This window comes from Electrona antarctica, assembly GCF_951216825.1.
Source record: "Electrona antarctica genome assembly, contig: scaffold_276, whole genome shotgun sequence".
NCBI classification, from domain to species: Eukaryota; Metazoa; Chordata; class Actinopteri; order Myctophiformes; family Myctophidae; genus Electrona; species Electrona antarctica.
The window spans coordinates 55,001-75,000 of record NW_027637584.1 but is presented as its reverse complement, the minus strand read 5'-3'; the positions used below and the strand labels follow the sequence as shown (position 1 = coordinate 75,000).

Here is a 20,000-nt window from a genome sequence, read left to right as displayed (position 1 = left end):
GGTGACCTCATAGGGGGTGTGGTTACCTGGGTGACCTCATAGGGGGTGTGGTTACCTGTGTGACATCACAGGGGGTGTGGTTACCTGGGTGACGGGCTCCACAGAGCCTATGTAGGTGTGGTTACCTGTGTGACATCATAGGGGGTGTGGTTACCTGTGTGACATCATAGGGGGTGTGGTTACCTGTGTGACATCACAGGGGGTGTGGTTACCTGGGTGACGGGCTCCACAGAGCCTATGTAGGTGTGGTTACCTGTGTGACATCATAGGGGGTGTGGTTACCTGTGTGACATCATAGGGGGTGTGGTTACCTGTGTGACCTCATAGGGGGTGTGGTTACCTGTGTGACATCACAGGGGGTGTGGTTACCTGGGTGACGGGCTCCACAGAGCCTATGTAGGTGTGGTTACCTGTGTGACATCATAGGGGGTGTGGTTACCTGTGTGACATCATAGGGGGTGTGGTTACCTGTGTGACATCACAGGGGGTGTGGTTACCTGGGTGACGGGCTCCACAGAGCCTATGTAGGTGTGGTTACCTGTGTGACATCATAGGGGGTGTGGTTACCTGTGTGACATCATAGGGGGTGTGGTTACCTGTGTGACATCACAGGGGGTGTGGTTACCTGGGTGACGGGCTCCACAGAGCCTATGTAGGTGTGGTTACCTGTGTGACATCATAGGGGGTGTGGTTACCTGTGTGACATCACAGGGGGTGTGGTTACCTGGGTGACGGGCTCCACAGAGCCTATGTAGGTGTCCGGCCTCAGAAGGATGTGCTCCAGCTGGGTCTTCTTCTGGTAAACGCGTTCCACCGTCAGCTTCTTGGAGGCTCCTCCCCCTTTCTTCCCTCCGCCGTCCGCCTTGGCTCCTCCTCCTCCGTCGCCCCCCCGACCGTTAGCTTCCTCCTTTTTGGCGGCATTGTTTTTTTCAAAGAGGGTCTGTTGTTAGAATACACGCGCATAAACGCTCGTTAAAAACTCACACGCTTTGAGACTTGGTTTTATTTTTTGGTTTTGTCTTTTTTCTGCGTCGTCGTTCCCTGTGTTTCTACAACATATTGTGCAGTGGTTCCCAAAGTGGGGTCCGGGGACCCCCAGGGGTCCTTGAGGGAGTTCCAGGGGGTCCCCAGCTAAATGATAGTTTGGAACCAAATGGACCCTAAAGGTTCATGCATACTGGACACGCTTTCGGATTTTTAGCAGCGTTTTACCGTCGGTTTTCGAAAAACGCGTCCAGGGTGCAACTACCTTCATGAGTTAAATCAAAGTTAACTCTGAGAGTGTACAAATGGAACCAAACGGACCCAACGGGTCCGTTTGGTTCCATTTGTACACTAAATTAACATTGATTTTACAATATAAATATAAATCGGGGTCCCAGAAATATAAATGCCATTAGATGGGGGTCCGTCACACTGGGGGTCCTTGACATTAAACAACGTTTAGTGATGCTAATTTCAGCTTTTCAAACTGGTCCAGACATCTAGACTCTGACCTGCCAGGAACCCAGCCAGGGACCCAGCCAGGGACCCAGCCAGGGACCCAGCCAGGGACCCAGCCAGGAACCCAGCCAGGGACCCAGCCAGGAACCCAGCCAGGGACACAGCCAGGGACCCAGCCAGGGACCCAGCCAGGGACCCAGCCAGGAACCCAGCCAGGGACCCAGCCAGGGACCCAGCCAGGAACCCAGCCAGGGACCCAGCCAGGGACCCAGCCCACAGCCAGGAACCCAGCCAGGGACCCAGCCAGGGACAAAGCCAGGGACCCAGCCAGGGACCCAGCCAGGGACCGTCTCCGCCCCTCCCTGACACCCTCAGCCACTGAAACCCTCATCCACGCCTTCATATCATCCCGACTGAACTACTGCAACAGCATCCTTTACGGCATCACCACAAAAACCCTCAATAAACTCCAATATGTTCAAAACTCAGCTGCCCGCCTACTCACCTCCACCCGATCTAGAGACCACATCACACCAGTCCTACAAGACCTCCACCCGATCTAGAGACCATATCACACCAGTCCTACAAGACCTCCACCCGATCTAGAGACCACATCACACCAGTCCTCCTCACCTCCACCCGATCTAGAGACCACATCACACCAGTCCTCCTCACCTCCACCCGATCTAGAGACCACATCACACCAGTCCTCCTCACCTCCACCCGATCTAGAGACCACATCACACCAGTCCTACAAGACCTCCACCCGATCTAGAGACCACATCACACCAGTCCTCCTCACCTCCACTGGCTCCCCTATACTCATCACCACCTATAAGTCACTGCACAACCTGGCTCCCCCCTACCTCTCCGCTCTCCTAGTGCCCCACGCCCCATCCCGCTCCCCCCTACCTCTCCGCTCTCCTAGTGCCCCACACCCCATCCCGCTCCCCCCTACCTCTCCGCTCTCCTAGTGCCCCACGCCCCATCCCTCTCCATCAGCCACAACCTGGCTCCCCCTACCTATCCGCTCTCCTAGTGCCCCACGCCCCATCCCTCTCCCTCAGCCACAACCTGGCTCCCCCCTACCTCTCCGCTCTCCTAGTGCCCCACGCCCCATCCCTCTCCCTCAGCCACAACCTGGCTCCCCCCTACCTCTCCCTGCTCTCCTAGTGCCTCACGCCCCATCCCTCTCCCTCAGCCACAACCTGGCTCCCCCCTACCTCTCCGCTCTCCTAGTGCCCCACGCCCCATCCCTCTCCCTCAGCCACAACCTGGCTCCCCCCTACCTCTCCGCTCTCCTAGTGCCCCACGCCCCATCCCTCTCCCTCAGCCACAACCTGGCTCCCCCCTACCTCTCCGCTCTCCTAGTGCCCCACGCCCCATCCCTCTCCCTCAGCCACAACCTGGCTCCCCCCTACCTCTCCGCTCTCCTAGTGCCTCACGCCCCATCCCTCTCCCTCAGCCACAACCTGGCTCCCCCCTACCTCTCCGCTCTCCTAGTGCCTCACGCCCCATCCCTCTCCCTCAGCCACAACCTGGCTCCACCCTACCTCTCCGCTCTCCTAGTGCCCCACGCCCCATCCCGCTCCCTCAGATCCAGCAACGCCGGCCTCCTTGAGGTTCCCAAAAAAATAAAACGCAAATCCTGGGGCCTTCTCTGTGCCCCCCCCCCCCCCCCCCCCGGCCCCCACACATGTAAAGCGTCTTTGAGTGTCATGAAAAGCGCTATATAAATACCAGATATTATTATTATTATTATTATGTTGTGAGACTGTGAGTCAGTTGGTGAGTTTGGGCTGTTGTGAGACTGTGAGTCAGTTGGTGAGTTTGGGCTGTTGTGAGACTACAGTTGGTGAGTTTGGGCTGTTGTGAGACTACAGTTGGTGAGTTTGGGCTGTTGTGAGACTACAGTTGGTGAGTTTGGGCTGTTGTGAGACTACAGTTGGTGAGTTTGGGCTGTTGTGAGACTACAGTTGGTGAGTTTGGGCTGTTGTGAGACTACAGTTGTTTTATTCCAGTAACTCAAAAACGGTCAAAACTTTAGGCTGTTTAGACCTAACCCTAAACAGATGCAGTATAAACCCAGCTCGACCCCCCTGACACACACACACACACACACACACACACACACACACACACACACACACACACACACACACACACACACACACACACACACACACACACACACACACACACACACACACACACACACACACACACACACTCACACACACACACTAAAGCCTGGCACAGCTTATGTTATGGTGGCATAAGGTGAAGCTCTACAATGACCTGTACTAATTATTATAATAATTATTAATAGTATTATAATTATTTAATTAGTAAGGTGTTTACCATCATCTGCCTCAGCATTACCACAGGGAGTAGGAAGTAGGGTCAGGCTGCTTCATTTTGATGAATTGATTACATACAGTATAGGACCCAAATGGAAACAAGACAGCAAGGACTTGTTGATGCTATTCGTTTAGACCAAGGGCTCCATTTCCGTCACCGCTAAACCCCTTATCCCTAAACTTCTTTGCCTTTTTTTGTTTTGTTTTACTATTTTGCGAAACATTTTTGAATAGTTCAACTAGCCAATCTACATTGACACGTGAGCTTGTAGAACTGTCCATTTTAACTATTCAAAAATGTTTTGCAAAATAGTAAAAAAGGCAAAGAAGTTTAGGGCTAAGGGTTTTAGCGGTGACAGAAATGGAGCCCCAAGTGTGTGGCTTCACTCACACCTTCGCATCTAGCATACAACATTGTTGGATGTAAACAAAGGGTAAGTGTCATGGCCGCCCCAATGCATTTCCAATGGAAGTCACATGATTTGACACAACATTTTTGTTGTACGGCTTTCGGCTGTGTTTCGACTGCCCCCCTCCCCCTCATACAACAAAAATGATGTGTCAAACCATGTTACTCCCATTGGAAATGAAGTGACTGTACTGTTGTTGTTTACATGTATCCTTCTAGACCAGTGTCTGTACTGTTGTTGTTTACATGTATCCTTCTAGACCAGTGACTGTACTGTTGTTGTTTACATGTATCCTTCTAGACCAGTGACTGTACTGTTGTTGTTTACATATAAATATGTATTGTCTTTAGTCTGTAGTTGCTGAACATTACTACATTCATTATATATCAATATGTATTGTCTTTAGTCTGTAGTTGCTGAACATTGCTACATTCATTATATATAAATATGTATTGTCTTTAGTCTGTAGTTGCTGAACATTGCTACATTCATTATATATAAATATGTATTGTCTTTAGTCTGTAGTTGCTGAACATTGCTACATTCATTATATATAAATATGTATTGTCTTTAGTCTGTAGTTGCTGAACATTACTACGTAGTAAGTACTGTTGTTGTTTACATGTATCCTTCTAGACCAGTGACTGTACTGTTGTTGTTTACATATAAATATGTATTGTCTTTAGTCTGTAGTTGCTGAACATTACTACATTCATTATATATAAATATGTATTGTCTTTAGTCTGTAGTTGCTGAACATTGCTACATTCATTATATATAAATATGTATTGTCTTTAGTCTGTATTGCTGAACATTACTACATTCATTATATATAAATATGTATGGTCTTTAGTCTGTAGTTGCTGAACATTGCTACATTCATTATATATAAATATGTATTGTCTTTAGTCTGTATTGCTGAACATTACTACATTCATTATATATAAATATGTATTGTCTTTAGTCTGTATTGCTGAACATTGCTACATTCATTATATATAAATATGTACTGTCTTTAGTCTGTATTGCTGAACATTGCTACATTCATTATATATAAATATGTATTGTCTTTAGTCTGTATTGCTGAACATTACTACATTCATTATATATAAATATGTATTGTCTTTAGTCTGTATTGCTGAACATTACTACATTCATTATATATAAATATGTATTGTCTTTAGTCTGTATTGCTGAACATTACTACATTCATTATATATAAATATGTATTGTCTTTAGTCTGTATTGCTGAACATTACTACATTCATTATATATAAATATGTATTGTCTTTAGTCTGTATTGCTGAACATTGCTACATTCATTATATATAAATATGTATGGTCTTTAGTCTGTAGTTGCTGAACATTGCTACATTCATTATATATACATATGTATTGTCTTTAGTCTGTAGTAGTAACATTACTACGTAGTAAGGGTTAACTGAACATTACTACGTAGTAAGTCCTACCATTCCAGGATAGTGTTTACTAATGAATTACATTGTTTTGGTACTTTGGTGTTTAAACTTTTAGCATTCCTACTTCATCTAGTGTTAACTCTAAACAACTATCCTCTCTCTCTCTCTTCCATGCAATTTAAATGAAGGTGAAGTCAAACTAAAATGCAGTTAGTTGGTAAACTGGCGAGTTCTCCGGATACCCTCTCTCTCTCTCTCTCTCTCTCTCTCTCTCTCTCTCTCTCTCTCTCTTGTAGCAAAAACATAAGAGTAACTAAGATGAACAGGACAGCCTAGAGCTGCACCGGTCTGGCTCAGAGTTAGAAAGGAGGTCTGGCTCAGAGTTAGAAAGGAGGTCTGGCTCAGAGTTAGAAAGGAGGTCTGGCTCAGAGTTAGAAAGGAGGTCTGGCTCAGAGTTAGAAAGGAGGTCTGGCTCAGAGTTAGAAAGGAGGTCTGGCTCAGAGTTAGAAAGGAGGTCTGGCTCAGAGTTAGAAAGGAGATCTGGCTCAGAGTTAGAAAGGAGATCTCATACTGGTGTCTCTGAATGTAAAGGAGATCTCATACTGGTGTCTCTGAATGTAAAGGAGATCTCATACTGGTGTCTCTGAATGTAAAGGAGATCTCATACTGGTGTCTCTGAATGTAAAGGAGATCTCATACTGGTGTCTCTGAATGTAAAGGAGATCTCATACTGGTGTCTCTGAATGTAAAGGAGATCTCATACTGGTGTCTCTGAATGTAAAGGAGATCTCATACTGGTGTCTCTGAATGTAAAGGAGATCTCATACTGGTGTCTCTGAATGTAAAGGAGATCTCATACTGGTGTCTCTGAATGTAAATTACGATCTTATTTCCAATATATTGTGCAGCACTGGTACTACTGCTAAGTCTACAATACCCTGTACTGACTACAGTAAAAGCTATTACGCTGTCATAACTCTACAACAATACATTATTACACTATAATAACTACAGTAAGAGATATTATGCAGTAATAACTCTACAACACTTCATTACACTATAATAACTACAGTAAAAGCTATTACGCAGTAACAACACTTTATTACACCCAGATAACTCCACTAAACTCACATGCATACAACTCTAATTGTGTTTTATAGCCATAAATATGTTCACGCTAATAGTAATATATATGTAATATGTTCCCTCTACAACAAGACAAAGTGTGTTTAATAGTCATATATATGTAATATGTTCCCTCTACAACAAGACAAAGTGTGTTTAATAGTAATATATATGTAATATGTTCCCTCTACAACAAGACAAAGTGTGTTTAATAGTAATATATATGTAATATGTTCCCTCTACAACAAGACAAAGTGTGTTTAATAGTAATATATATGTAATATGTTCCCTCTACAACAAGACAAAGTGTGTTTAATAGTCATATATATGTAATATGTTCCCTCTACAACAAGACAAAGTGTGTTTAATAGTAATATATATGTAATATGTTCCCTCTACAACAAGACAAAGTGTGTTTAATAGTAATATATATGTAATATGTTCCCTCTACAACAAGACAAAGTGTGTTTAATAGTCATATATATGTTATTGTTCACTACAACAAGCCTGATTGTGTAAATAGTCATATATATATGTGTGTTCCTCTACAACAAGACAAAGAGTTGTTGTAGAGGAACATATATATGACTATTAAACACACTTTGTCTTGTAGTAGAGGAACATATATATGTTCACTCTAATAGTCATATATGTTCCTCTACAACAAGACAAACCACTTTAACAATGTAAAGTCTGAGGAACCACAGTTCAAAACAAACGTGCCTGCATGTGAATTGAATACAAGGACCTCAATGGAAACAAGCCTTATTGCATTTCAAGCAGACCTTGCATTGAACTGTAGCAACTTTACTGTAAACTGTTTAATGAAGTAGTCAATCAATCACAACTAATTAATAAACAATAAATAGACTGACTGGGCCTTCTTTAACTTAATGCCTAGGATTAGTAATAATAATACGTTAATAATATAATTTACCACCCAGGTCAGCCCTGCAATCCTGCATGTTATATAACAAATAACAATAATATGTATAATAATAATATTTATAAAAACAATAATATGTATAATACTAATAGTAATAATACTAGTAGTAACAGTAACTTACCACCCATGTGAGCCCTCCACTGCCTGCTGCTCCGTTAGACATGGTGTTTCTTTGTGATTAAAATCCTCCTGGTGTTTATAAATGAAGCTAAACAACAACTAGCGTCTCTTTAAACGTTCAAATTAAAAACAAAGCCTTCCCCAAATAAAAAAAGACCACAATAAAACGCCCTTATAGTTCCAGTCAGTAACTTATTATAATAATAAAGCTTATAGTAATAAAGGCTCCTCCACAACGAAGCGTTTACTTCTCATATTGCTTGTTTGTCTTCCTCTCTTCCTTTTAGCGGCTCGCTGTGCGGAGCCGTGGCCGCGCGGAGCGCACCGCCGGGCGGCTACTGTTAAACTCTAGCCGCGGCGTCTGGAGGCCTCCCGGCCGAGCAACAATGAGATGCTAAATGCTAAGCTAAGCTGCTAACCCGGTTAGCCTCGGTTATAAACAGAGTACAAAAACGCCTACAAAAAAAACGCCCAGTTTTGTTGCTGTTCTTTTATAAAAAGTATGTTTTATAGGAGACGGTGTGACGTCACGAGGCTCACATGGAATGATTACGGAATTAAAAACGTGCTGAAATATTATAATTTCATTGATAATTAATTTAAAAAGCACGGCTGTCCCCGCTAGGCTAACGGTCCCTTCCGTCCTGCTGTGGCACCGAACCACCGTCCATCCGTCCACACAGAGGCGGCCAATGGCGTGGCCGCTCTCACAGAGGCCGGCCAATGACGTGGCGGCTTTCACAGAGGGTACCGGCTTCTGGGGCCAATGGGGAGGCAGGACAATTTACAATTTAGGCATTTAGCAGACGCTCTTAATCCAGAGCGATTTACAATAAGCAAGAACAAAAAGCATGGGAATACATCACATATGTAAAAAAGCATTTATCGCGAAACATGCGTAAGCTAAGAACGTGACTAGAACATATCTATATAATGACACTATACACAAAGCTAAGCCCCGAGCCAGCCAGCCGAGGGGTGGTGGGGTGCACTTACCGCCTGTGGCCTGACAGAGGGCGGCAGAGGCACACCAAAAACTACACAACTAAACCAAAACCATGTTGTACACTTTGTAGTGTGTGTGTGTGTGTGTGTGTGTGTGTGTGTGTGTGTGTGTGTGTGTGTGTGTGTGTGTGTGTGTGTGTGTGTGTGTGTGTGTGTGTGTGTGTGTGTGTGTGTGTGTGTGTGTGTGTGTGCCAACACATAATGATGGCATGACTACAATTATGCAATTTGGAAAATTGGCATAAAAAAAAAAGAAAGAGGCATGCTTCCAGAAATCAAGATTAAATTCCAAACATGAAAAGGTGAAATAGAATCGTAGACAACAATGGTGCCAAAACAGCCTCTACTAGAGCTTCTAGATGGTCCATCTTCACATGAACGGATCAGCTATCATCATTATCATATCAGGGAATATTAGAACGGATCAGCTATCATCATATCAGGACATATTAGAAGGGAGCAGCTATCATCATATCAGAACAGCCTCTACTAGAGCTTCTAGATGGTGCTTATTAATCAATCAGGACATATTAGTGCTTATTAATCAACCACAGACATGAATAAATATATATATCTTTATTATAGCAGTTGTACGTACAGGCATCATGATAAACTATGACCCCGAGCTGATGAGACATTGGGGAGGAGGAGTCTAGGAGAGTTGATGAGACGTTGGGGAGGAGGAGTCTTCTAGTGGAGTTGATGAGACATTGGGGAGGAGTCTAGGAGAGTTGATGAGACATTGGGGAGGAGGAGTCTAGGAGAGTTGATGAGACATTGGGGAGGAGGAGTCTAGTGGAGTTGATGAGACATTGGGGAGGAGGAGTCTAGGAGAGTTGATGAGACATTGGGGAGGAGGAGTCTAGGAGAGTTGATGAGACATTGGGGAGGAGGAGTCTAGGAGAGTTGATGAGACATTGGGGAGGAGGAGTCTAGGAGAGTTGATGAGACATTGGGGAGGAGGAGTCTAGGAGAGTTGATGAGACATTGGGGAGGAGGAGTCTAGGAGAGTTGATGAGACATTGGGGAGGAGTCTAGTGGAGTTGATGACATTGGGGAGGAGGAGTCTAGGAGAGTTGATGAGACATTGGGGAGGAGGAGTCCAGGAGAGTTGATGAGACATTGGGGAGGAGTCTAGGAGAGTTGATGAGACATTGGGGAGGAGTCTAGGAGATTTGATGAGACATTGGGGAGGAGGAGTCTAGGATAGTTGATGAGACATTGGGGAGGAGTCTAGGAGAGTTGATGAGACGTTGGGGAGGAGGAGTCTAGGAGAGTTGATGAGACATTGGGGAGGAGGAGTCTAGGAGAGTTGATGAGACATTGGGGAGGAGGGGTCTAGGAGAGTTGATGAGACATTGGGGAGGAGGAGTCTAGGAGAGTTGATGAGACATTGGACAGGAGGAGTCTAGGAGAGTTGATGAGACATTGGACAGGAGGAGTCTAGGAGAGTTGATGAGACATTGGGGAGGAGGAGTCTAGGAGAGTTGATGAGACATTGGGGAGGAGGAGTCTAGGAGAGTTGATGAGACATTGGGGAGGAGGAGTCTAGGAGAGTTGATGAGACATTGGGGAGGAGGAGTCTAGGAGAGTTGATGAGACAGTGGGGAGGAGGAGTCTAGGAGAGTTGATAAGACAGTGGGGAGGAGGAGTCTAGGAGAGTTGATGAGACATTGGGGAGGAGGAGTCTAGGAGAGTTGATGAGACATTGGGGAGGAGGAGTCTAGGAGAGTTGATGAGACATTGGACAGGAGGAGTCTAGGAGAGTTGATGAGACATTGGGGAGGAGGGGTCTAGGAGAGTTGATGAGACATTGGGGAGGAGGGGTCTAGGAGAGTTGATGAGACCTTGGGGAGGAGTCTAGGAGTTGATGAGACGTTGGGGAGGAGGAGTCTAGGAGAGTTGATGAGACATTGGGGAGGAGGGGTCTAGGAGAGTTGATGAGACATTGGGGAGGAGTCTAGGAGAGTTGATGAGACATTGGGGAGGAGTCTAGGAGAGTTGATGAGACATTGGGGAGGAGGAGTCTAGGAGAGTTGATGAGACATTGGGGAGGAGTCTAGGAGAGTTGATGAGACATTGGGGAGGAGTCTAGGAGAGTTGATGAGACATTGGGGAGGAGGGGTCTAGGAGAGTTGATGAGACATTGGGGAGGAGGAGTCTAGGAGAGTTGATGAGACATTGGGGAGGAGGGGTCTAGGAGAGTTGATGAGACATTGGGGAGGAGGAGTCTAGGTGAGTTGATGAGACATTGGGGAGGAGGAGTCTAGGTGAGTTGATGAGACATTGGGGAGGAGGAGTCTAGGAGAGTTGATGAGACATTGGGGAGGAGTCTAGGAGAGTTGATGAGACAGTGGGGAGGAGGAGTCTAGGAGAGTTGATGAGACATTGGGGAGGAGGAGTCTAGGAGAGTTGATGAGACATTGGGGAGGAGGAGTCTAGGAGAGTTGATGAGACATTGGACAGGAGGAGTCTAGGAGAGTTGATGAGACATTGGACAGGAGGAGTCTAGGAGAGTTGATGAGACATTGGGGAGGAGGAGTCTAGGAGAGTTGATGAGACATTGGGGAGGAGGAGTCTAGGAGAGTTGATGAGACATTGGGGAGGAGGAGTCTAGGAGAGTTGATGAGACATTGGGGAGGAGGAGTCTAGGAGAGTTGATGAGACAGTGGGGAGGAGGAGTCTAGGAGAGTTGATAAGACAGTGGGGAGGAGGAGTCTAGGAGAGTTGATGAGACATTGGGGAGGAGGAGTCTAGGAGAGTTGATGAGACATTGGGGAGGAGGAGTCTAGGAGAGTTGATGAGACATTGGACAGGAGGAGTCTAGGAGAGTTGATGAGACATTGGGGAGGAGGGGTCTAGGAGAGTTGATGAGACATTGGGGAGGAGGGGTCTAGGAGAGTTGATGAGACCTTGGGGAGGAGTCTAGGAGTTGATGAGACGTTGGGGAGGAGGAGTCTAGGAGAGTTGATGAGACATTGGGGAGGAGGGGTCTAGGAGAGTTGATGAGACATTGGGGAGGAGTCTAGGAGAGTTGATGAGACATTGGGGAGGAGTCTAGGAGAGTTGATGAGACATTGGGGAGGAGGAGTCTAGGAGAGTTGATGAGACATTGGGGAGGAGTCTAGGAGAGTTGATGAGACATTGGGGAGGAGTCTAGGAGAGTTGATGAGACATTGGGGAGGAGGGGTCTAGGAGAGTTGATGAGACATTGGGGAGGAGGAGTCTAGGAGAGTTGATGAGACATTGGGGAGGAGGGGTCTAGGAGAGTTGATGAGACATTGGGGAGGAGGAGTCTAGGTGAGTTGATGAGACATTGGGGAGGAGGAGTCTAGGTGAGTTGATGAGACATTGGGGAGGAGGAGTCTAGGAGAGTTGATGAGACATTGGGGAGGAGTCTAGGAGAGTTGATGAGACAGTGGGGAGGAGGAGTCTAGGAGAGTTGATGAGACATTGGGGAGGAGGAGTCTAGGAGAGTTGATGAGACATTGGGGAGGAGTCTAGGAGAGTTGATGAGAAATTGGGGAGGAGGAGTCTAGGAGAGTTGATGAGACATTGGGGAGGAGTCTAGGAGAGTTGATGAGACATTGGGGAGGAGGAGTCTAGGAGAGTTGATGAGACATTGGGGAGGAGTCTAGGAGAGTTGATGAGACATTGGGGAGGAGTCTAGGAGAGTTGATGAGACATTGGGGAGGAGGGGTCTAGGAGAGTTGATGAGACATTGGGGAGGAGTCTAGGAGAGTTGATGAGACATTGGGGAGGAGGAGTCTAGGAGAGTTGATGAGACATTGGGGAGGAGTCTAGGTGAGTTGATGAGACATTGGGGAGGAGGAGTCTAGGTGAGTTGATGAGACATTGGGGAGGAGGGGTCTAGGAGAGTTGATGAGACATTGGGGAGGAGGAGTCTAGGAGAGTTGATGAGACGTTGGGGAGGAGGGGTCTAGGAGAGTTGATGAGACATTGGGGAGGAGGAGTCTAGGAGAGTTGATGAGACGTTGGGGAGGAGGAGTCGACATTGGGGAGGAGGGGTCTTCTAGGGTCTACTAGGGGCGACACTGCATGCTCAGCCACAGTACGATAATATGTCTACAAACAGTGGTTCCCACAGTGGGGTCCTTGAGGGAGTTCCAGGGGTCCCCAGCTAAATGATAGTTTGGAACCAAATGGACCCTTATGGGTCAGTAACTCTTGAATGTACAAATGGAACCAAATGGACCTGCATTTGTACATTCTGAGTTAAATTAACATTGATTTTACAATATAAATGTGTCTACAGGAAGTGGCAATTTTAATACCTAAAAAACATTTTCTGGTTTTCATGGTAGTTCCACACTGACCTCATACATACATATCATTAATTAATAACAACAACAACAACAATAATAATAATCATAATAATAATGGATCGATCATGTTAAATAGTGTAAACTCTGATTTCTGTATAATTGAATTGACTGAATTATGAGCACCTCTCAACCACCACACCAGTGCTTCTCAAACTGGGGTTCCAGGGACCCCAATGGGGTCCTCGAGTAGGCGCCAGGGGGTCCTGGAGTGGGATGTGATGTCAGAGTGTGACATCATCATCAGGCGTCCTCCAGGTGTTAACAGGATGTGATGTCAGAGTGTGACATCATCATCAGGCGTCCTCCACGTGTTAACAGGATGTGATGTCAGAGTATGACATCATCAGGCGTCCTCCAGGTGCACCAGCAGCTCAAACGATGGCTCCTCCCCCCCTGGGGGCGTGTCCTTCAGACTCTCCCTGAACAGCTGGGCGTGTTGCCATGACGATGGTCCCTCCCCCCCGCTCAGACGAGCCTCGATGAGCAGCTCTGGAGAGCCAATGAGCTCGGAGAAGGTGTGTGTTGTACCGTCTGGGAGAGAGAGAGAGAGAGAGACATTCACTTTACATTACCTAGAGAGAGAGGGAGAGACATTCAATTTACATTACCTAGAGAGAGAGAGACATTCACTTTACATTACCTAGAGAGAGAGCGACATTCACTTTACATTACCTATAGAGAGAGAGAGACATTCACTTTACATTACCTAGAGAGAGAGGGAGAGACATTCAATTTACATTACCTAGAGAGAGAGAGACATTCACTTTACATTACCTAGAGAGAGAGAGACATTCACTTTACATTACCTAGAGAGAGACATTCACTTTACATTACCTAGAGAGAGAGAGACATTCACTTTACATTACCTAGAGAGAGAGAGAGAGACATTCACTTTACATTACCTAGAGAGAGAGACATTCACTTTACATTACCTAGAGAGAGAGACCTTCACTTTACATTACCTAGAGAGAGACATTCACTTTACATTACCTAGAGAGAGAGACATTCACTTTACATTACCTAGAGAGAGAGAGACATTCACTTTACATTACCTAGAGAGAGAGACATTCACTTTACATTACCTAGAGAGAGAGACATTCACTTTACATTACCTAGAGAGAGAGACATTCACTTTACATTACCTAGAGAGAGAGAGAGACATTCACTTTACATTACCTAGAGAGAGAGAGACATTCACTTTACATTACCTAGAGAGAGACATTCACTTTACATTACCTAGAGAGAGACATTCACTTTACATTACCTAGAGAGAGAGACATTCACTTTACATTACCTAGAGAGAGACATTCACTTTACATTACCTAGAGAGAGAGACATTCACTTTACATTACCTAGAGAGAGAGACATTCACTTTACATTACCTAGAGAGAGAGACATTCACTTTACATTACCTAGAGAGAGAGAGAGACATTCACTTTACATTACCTAGAGAGAGAGAGAGACATTCACTTTACATTACCTAGAGAGAGACATTCACTTTACATTACCTAGAGAGAGAGAGAGAGACATTCACTTTACATTACCTAGAGAGAGACATTCACTTTACATTACCTAGAGAGAGAGAGACATTCACTTTACATTACCTAGAGAGAGAGACATTCACTTTACATTACCTAGAGAGAGAGAGACATTCACTTTACATTACCTAGAGAGAGAGACATTCACTTTACATTACCTAGAGAGAGAGACATTCACTTTACATTACCTAGAGAGAGAGAGACATTCACTTTGCATTACCTAGAGAGAGAGACATTCACTTTACATTACCTAGAGAGAGAGAGACATTCACTTTACATTACCTAGAGAGAGACATTCACTTTACATTACCTAGAGAGAGAGACATTCACTTTACATTACCTAGAGAGAGAGAGACATTCACTTTACATTACCTAGAGAGAGAGACATTCACTTTACATTAGAGAGAGAGAGACATTCACTTTACATTACCTAGAGAGAGAGAGAGACATTCACTTTACATTACCTAGAGAGAGACATTCACTTTACATTACCTAGAGAGAGACATTCACTTTACATTACCTAGAGAGAGAGACATTCACTTTACATTACCTAGAGAGAGACATTCACTTTACATTACCTAGAGAGAGAGACATTCACTTTACATTACCTAGAGAGAGAGAGACATTCACTTTACATTACCTAGAGAGAGAGACATTCACTTTACATTACCTAGAGAGAGAGAGACATTCACTTTACATTACCTAGAGAGAGAGAGAGACATTCACTTTACATTACCTAGAGAGAGACATTCACTTTACATTACCTAGAGAGAGAGAGAGACATTCACTTTACATTACCTAGAGAGAGAGAGAGACATTCACTTTGCATTACCTATAGAGAGACATTCACTTTACATTACCTAGAGAGAGAGAGAGAGACATTCACTTTACATTACCTAGAGAGAGAGACATTCACTTTACATTACCTAGAGAGAGAGAGACATTCACTTTACATTACCTAGAGAGAGACATTCACTTTACATTACCTAGAGAGAGACATTCACTTTACATTACCTAGAGAGAGAGAGACATTCACTTTACATTACCTATAGAGAGAGAGACATTCACTTTACATTACCTAGAGAGAGACATTCACTTTACATTACCTAGAGAGAGACATTCACTTTACATTACCTAGAGAGAGAGAGAGACATTCACTTTACATTACCTAGAGAGAGAGAGACATTCACTTTACATTACCTAGAGAGAGACATTCACTTTACATTACCTAGAGAGAGAGACATTCACTTTACATTACCTAGAGAGAGAGACATTCACTTTACATTACCTAGAGAGAGAGAGAGAGACATTCACTTTACATTACCTAGAGAGAGAGAGACATTCACTTTACATTACCTAGAGAGAGAGAGAGAGAGAGAGAGAGAGAGAGAGAGAGAGAGAGACATTCACTTTACATTACCCCCCTCAATATCGTAACTCTTCTATTGGATGGCTCTGCATGTGACCTTCATTAGGCCCCGCCCCTCAGACACCATGTGACATTCCTTAGGCCCCTCCCCTCAGACACCATGTGACCTTGCTTACCTCCAGTGAAGTGGGTGACGTTAGGCCCCGCCCTCAGACACCATGTGACCGTCCCAGAGTGGAAGGTGTGGGAGGAGGCTCTGATTGACAGGCTGCGGCCCACCCTCACCCCCCCCGCTGAGAGGTCCAGCTTCCACACGATGGTCCCCACGGGACCCCCCTCTGTACGGGACAGATACACCTACACACACACACACACACACACAGTGTTATAGTCCCCATGGGACCCCCCTCTGTACGGGACAGGTACACACACACACACACACACACACACACACACACACACACACACACACACACACACACACACACACACACACACACACACACACACACACACAGTGTTATAGTCCCCATGGGACCCCCCTCTGTACGGGACAGGTACACCCACACACGCACGCACACACACGCACGCACGCACGCACGCACGCACGCACGCACGCATGCATTAAACTAACCATCTTCCAGTCAGTCTCTTCCTTCCTGAAGACCCCCTGGCTCTTCCAGACCCCCATCCTCCAACCCTCCAGGGTCTGGACATCCTGGCTCTTCCAGACCCCCGTCCTCCACCCCTCCAGGGTCTCCTCATGGGTGGTCCCTCTGACGTAGCGGTCTGCAGCGCAGCTGTAGCGCAGCTGGAACAACCTCTGGCTGCGCTCGCTGGCCGTGGGCGTGAACACGCACCCTGCTGGCTCCACCTGGAGGGCCGATACACACATTAAACCTGGTACAGAATTCACCCTGGAACAGCCTGGATAGCAATATCAAACCGACAACCAATATCAAGTCTTGTATGCAGCAAACTACCGCTTGGCTGGTACGAACCAACCAATATCAGGTCTTGTATGCAGAACTACAGCTTGGCTGTTACGAACCAACCAATATCAGGTCTTGTATGCAGCAAACTACCGCTTGGCTGTTACGAACCAACCAATATCAGGTCTTGTATGCAGCAAACTACCGCTTGGCTGTTACGAACCAACCAATATCAGGTCTTGTATGCAGCAAACTACAGCTTGGCTGTTACGAACCAACCAATATCAGGTCTTGTATGCAGCAAACTACCGCTTGGCTGGTACGAACCAACCAATATCAGGTCTTGTATGCAGCAAACTACCGCTTGGCTGGTACGAACCAACCAATATCAGGTCTTGTATGCAGAACTACAGCGTGGCTGTTACGAACCAACCAATATCAGGTCTTGTATGCAGAACTACAGCTTGGCTGTTACGAAAGGAATGTAGGGAGGGATATACAGTATAGTGGAGCACTTGTTTTTTGTATGTATGTTATTGTCATTTATTTTGTATCGTAAAGTGTTTTAACTCATCGGTCATTGATTGGCGTGCATCCTCGCTTGTTATTGAAACACCCGGTAGCTGCAGTGTGTTGTTATTGAAACACCCGGTAGCTGCAGTGTGTTGTTATTGAAACACCCGGTAGCTGCAGTGCGTTGCAGAGCACCTGAAACACCAGGTAGCTGCAGCGTGTTGTTATTGAAACACCCGGTAGCTGCAGCGTGTTGTTATTGAAACACCCGGTAGCTGCAGCGTGTTGTTATTGAAACACCCGGTAGCTGCAGCGTGTTGTTATTGAAACACCCGGTAGCTGCAGCGTGTTGTTATTGAAACACCCGGTAGCTGCAGCGTGTTGTTATTGAAACACCCGGTAGCTGCAGCGTGTTGTTATTGAAACACCCGGTAGCTGCAGTGTGTTGTTATTGAAACACCCGGTAGCTGCAGCGTGTTGCAGAGCACCTGAAACACCCGGTAGCTGCAGTGTGTTGTTATTGAAACACCCGGTAGCTGCAGCGTGTTGTTATTGAAACACCCGGTAGCTGCAGTGTGTTGTTATTGAAACACCCGGTAGCTGCAGCGTGTTGCAGAGCACCTGAAACACCCGGTAGCTGCAGTGTGTTGTTATTGAAACACCCGGTAGCTGCAGCGTGTTGCAGAGCACCTGAAACACCCGGTAGCTGCAGCGTGTTGCAGAGCACCTGAAACACCCGGTAGCTGCAGTGTGTTGTTATTGAAACACCAGGTAGCTGCAGTGCGTTGCAGAGCACCTGAAACACCAGGTAGCTGCAGCGTGTTGTTATTGAAACACCCGGTAGCTGCAGTGCGTTGCAGAGCACCTGAAACACCAGGTAGCTGCAGCGTGTTGTTATTGAAACACCCGGTAGCTGCAGCGTGTTGTTATTGAAACACCCGGTAGCTGCAGCGTGTTGTTATTGAAACACCTGGTAGCTGCAGCGTGTTGTTATTGAAACACCCGGTAGCTGCAGCGTGTTGTTATTGAAACACCTGGTAGCTGCAGCGTGTTGTTATTGAAACACCCGGTAGCTGCAGCGTGTTGTTATTGAAACACCCGGTAGCTGCAGCGTGTTGTTATTGAAACACCCGGTAGCTGCAGCGTGTTGTTATTGAAACACCCGGTAGCTGCAGCGTGTTGTTATTGAAACACCCGGTAGCTGCAGCGTGTTGTTATTGAAACACCCGGTAGCTGCAGTGTGTTGTTATTGAAACACCCGGTAGCTGCAGCGTGTTGTTATTGAAACACCCGGTTGCTGCAGTGTGTTGTTATTGAAACACCCGGTAGCTGCAGCGTGTTGCAGAGCACCTGAAACACCCGGTAGCTGCAGCGTGTTGTTATTGAAACACCCGGTAGCTGCAGCGTGTTGTTATTGAAACACCCGGTAGCTGCAGTGTGTTGTTATTGAAACACCCGGTAGCTGCAGTGTGTTGTTATTGAAACACCCGGTAGCTGCAGTGTGTTGTTATTGAAACACCCGGTAGCTGCAGTGTGTTGTTATTGAAACACCCGGTAGCTGCAGTGTGTTGTTATTGAAACACCCGGTAGCTGCAGTGTGTTGTTATTGAAACACCCGGTAGCTGCAGTGTGTTGTTATTGAAACACCCGGTAGCTGCAGTGTGTTGTTATTGAAACACCCGGTAGCTGCAGCGTGTTGTTATTGAAACACCCGGTAGCTGCAGTGTGTTGTTATTGAAACACCCGGTAGCTGCAGTGTGTTGTTATTGAAACACCCGGTAGCTGCAGTGTGTTGTTATTGAAACACCCGGTAGCTGCAGCGTGTTGTTATTGAAACACCCGGTAGCTGCAGTGTGTTGTTATTGAAACACCCGGTAGCTGCAGTGTGTTGTTATTGAAACACCCGGTAGCTGCAGCGTGTTGTTATTGAAACACCCGGTAGCTGCAGCGTGTTGTTATTGAAACACCCGGTAGCTGCAGCGTGTTGTTATTGAAACACCAGGTAGCTGCAGCGTGTTGTTATTGAAACACCCGGTTGCTGCAGTGTGTTGTTATTGAAACACCCGGTAGCTGCAGTGTGTTGTTATTGAAACACCCGGTAGCTGCAGTGTGTTGTTATTGAAACACCCGGTAGCTGCAGTGTGTTGTTATTGAAACACCCGGTAGCTGCAGTGTGTTGTTATTGAAACACCCGGTAGCTGCAGTGTTGTTATTGAAACACCCGGTAGCTGCAGCGTGTTGTTATTGAAACACCCGGTAGCTGCAGCGTGTTGTTATTGAAACACCCGGTAGCTGCAGTGTGTTGTTATTGAAACACCCGGTAGCTGCAGTGTGTTGTTATTGAAACACCAGGTAGCTGCAGTGTGTTGTTATTGAAACACCCGGTAGCTGCAGTGTGTTGTTATTGAAACACCAGGTAGCTGCAGTGTGTTGTTATTGAAACACCCGGTAGCTGCAGTGTGTTGTTATTGAAAC

General features: G+C 46.0%; 2 protein-coding genes across 2 annotated transcripts in view; both read right to left on the bottom strand.

The window, feature by feature from the left end:
• Positions 1-8,505, bottom strand: part of top2b (DNA topoisomerase II beta) — an 88,628-nt gene extending 80,123 nt beyond the window's left edge. The window contains exons 1-2 of the mRNA XM_079531667.1: positions 7,824-8,505; positions 725-940 (exon numbers count right to left, since the gene is read on the bottom strand). Of these exons, the coding sequence (XP_079387793.1) occupies positions 725-940; positions 7,824-7,865 (258 nt within the window). The 5' untranslated portion in view covers positions 7,866-8,505. The remainder of the gene's footprint in view (positions 1-724; positions 941-7,823) is intronic.
• A 1,301-nt stretch (positions 8,506-9,806) lies between these two features.
• Positions 9,807-20,000, bottom strand: part of LOC306918800 (peptide-N(4)-(N-acetyl-beta-glucosaminyl)asparagine amidase-like) — a 47,829-nt gene continuing 37,635 nt past the window's right edge. The window contains exons 10-12 of the mRNA XM_079531663.1: positions 16,715-16,954; positions 16,257-16,437; positions 9,807-13,704 (exon numbers count right to left, since the gene is read on the bottom strand). Of these exons, the coding sequence (XP_079387789.1) occupies positions 13,517-13,704; positions 16,257-16,437; positions 16,715-16,954 (609 nt within the window). The 3' untranslated portion in view covers positions 9,807-13,516. The remainder of the gene's footprint in view (positions 13,705-16,256; positions 16,438-16,714; positions 16,955-20,000) is intronic.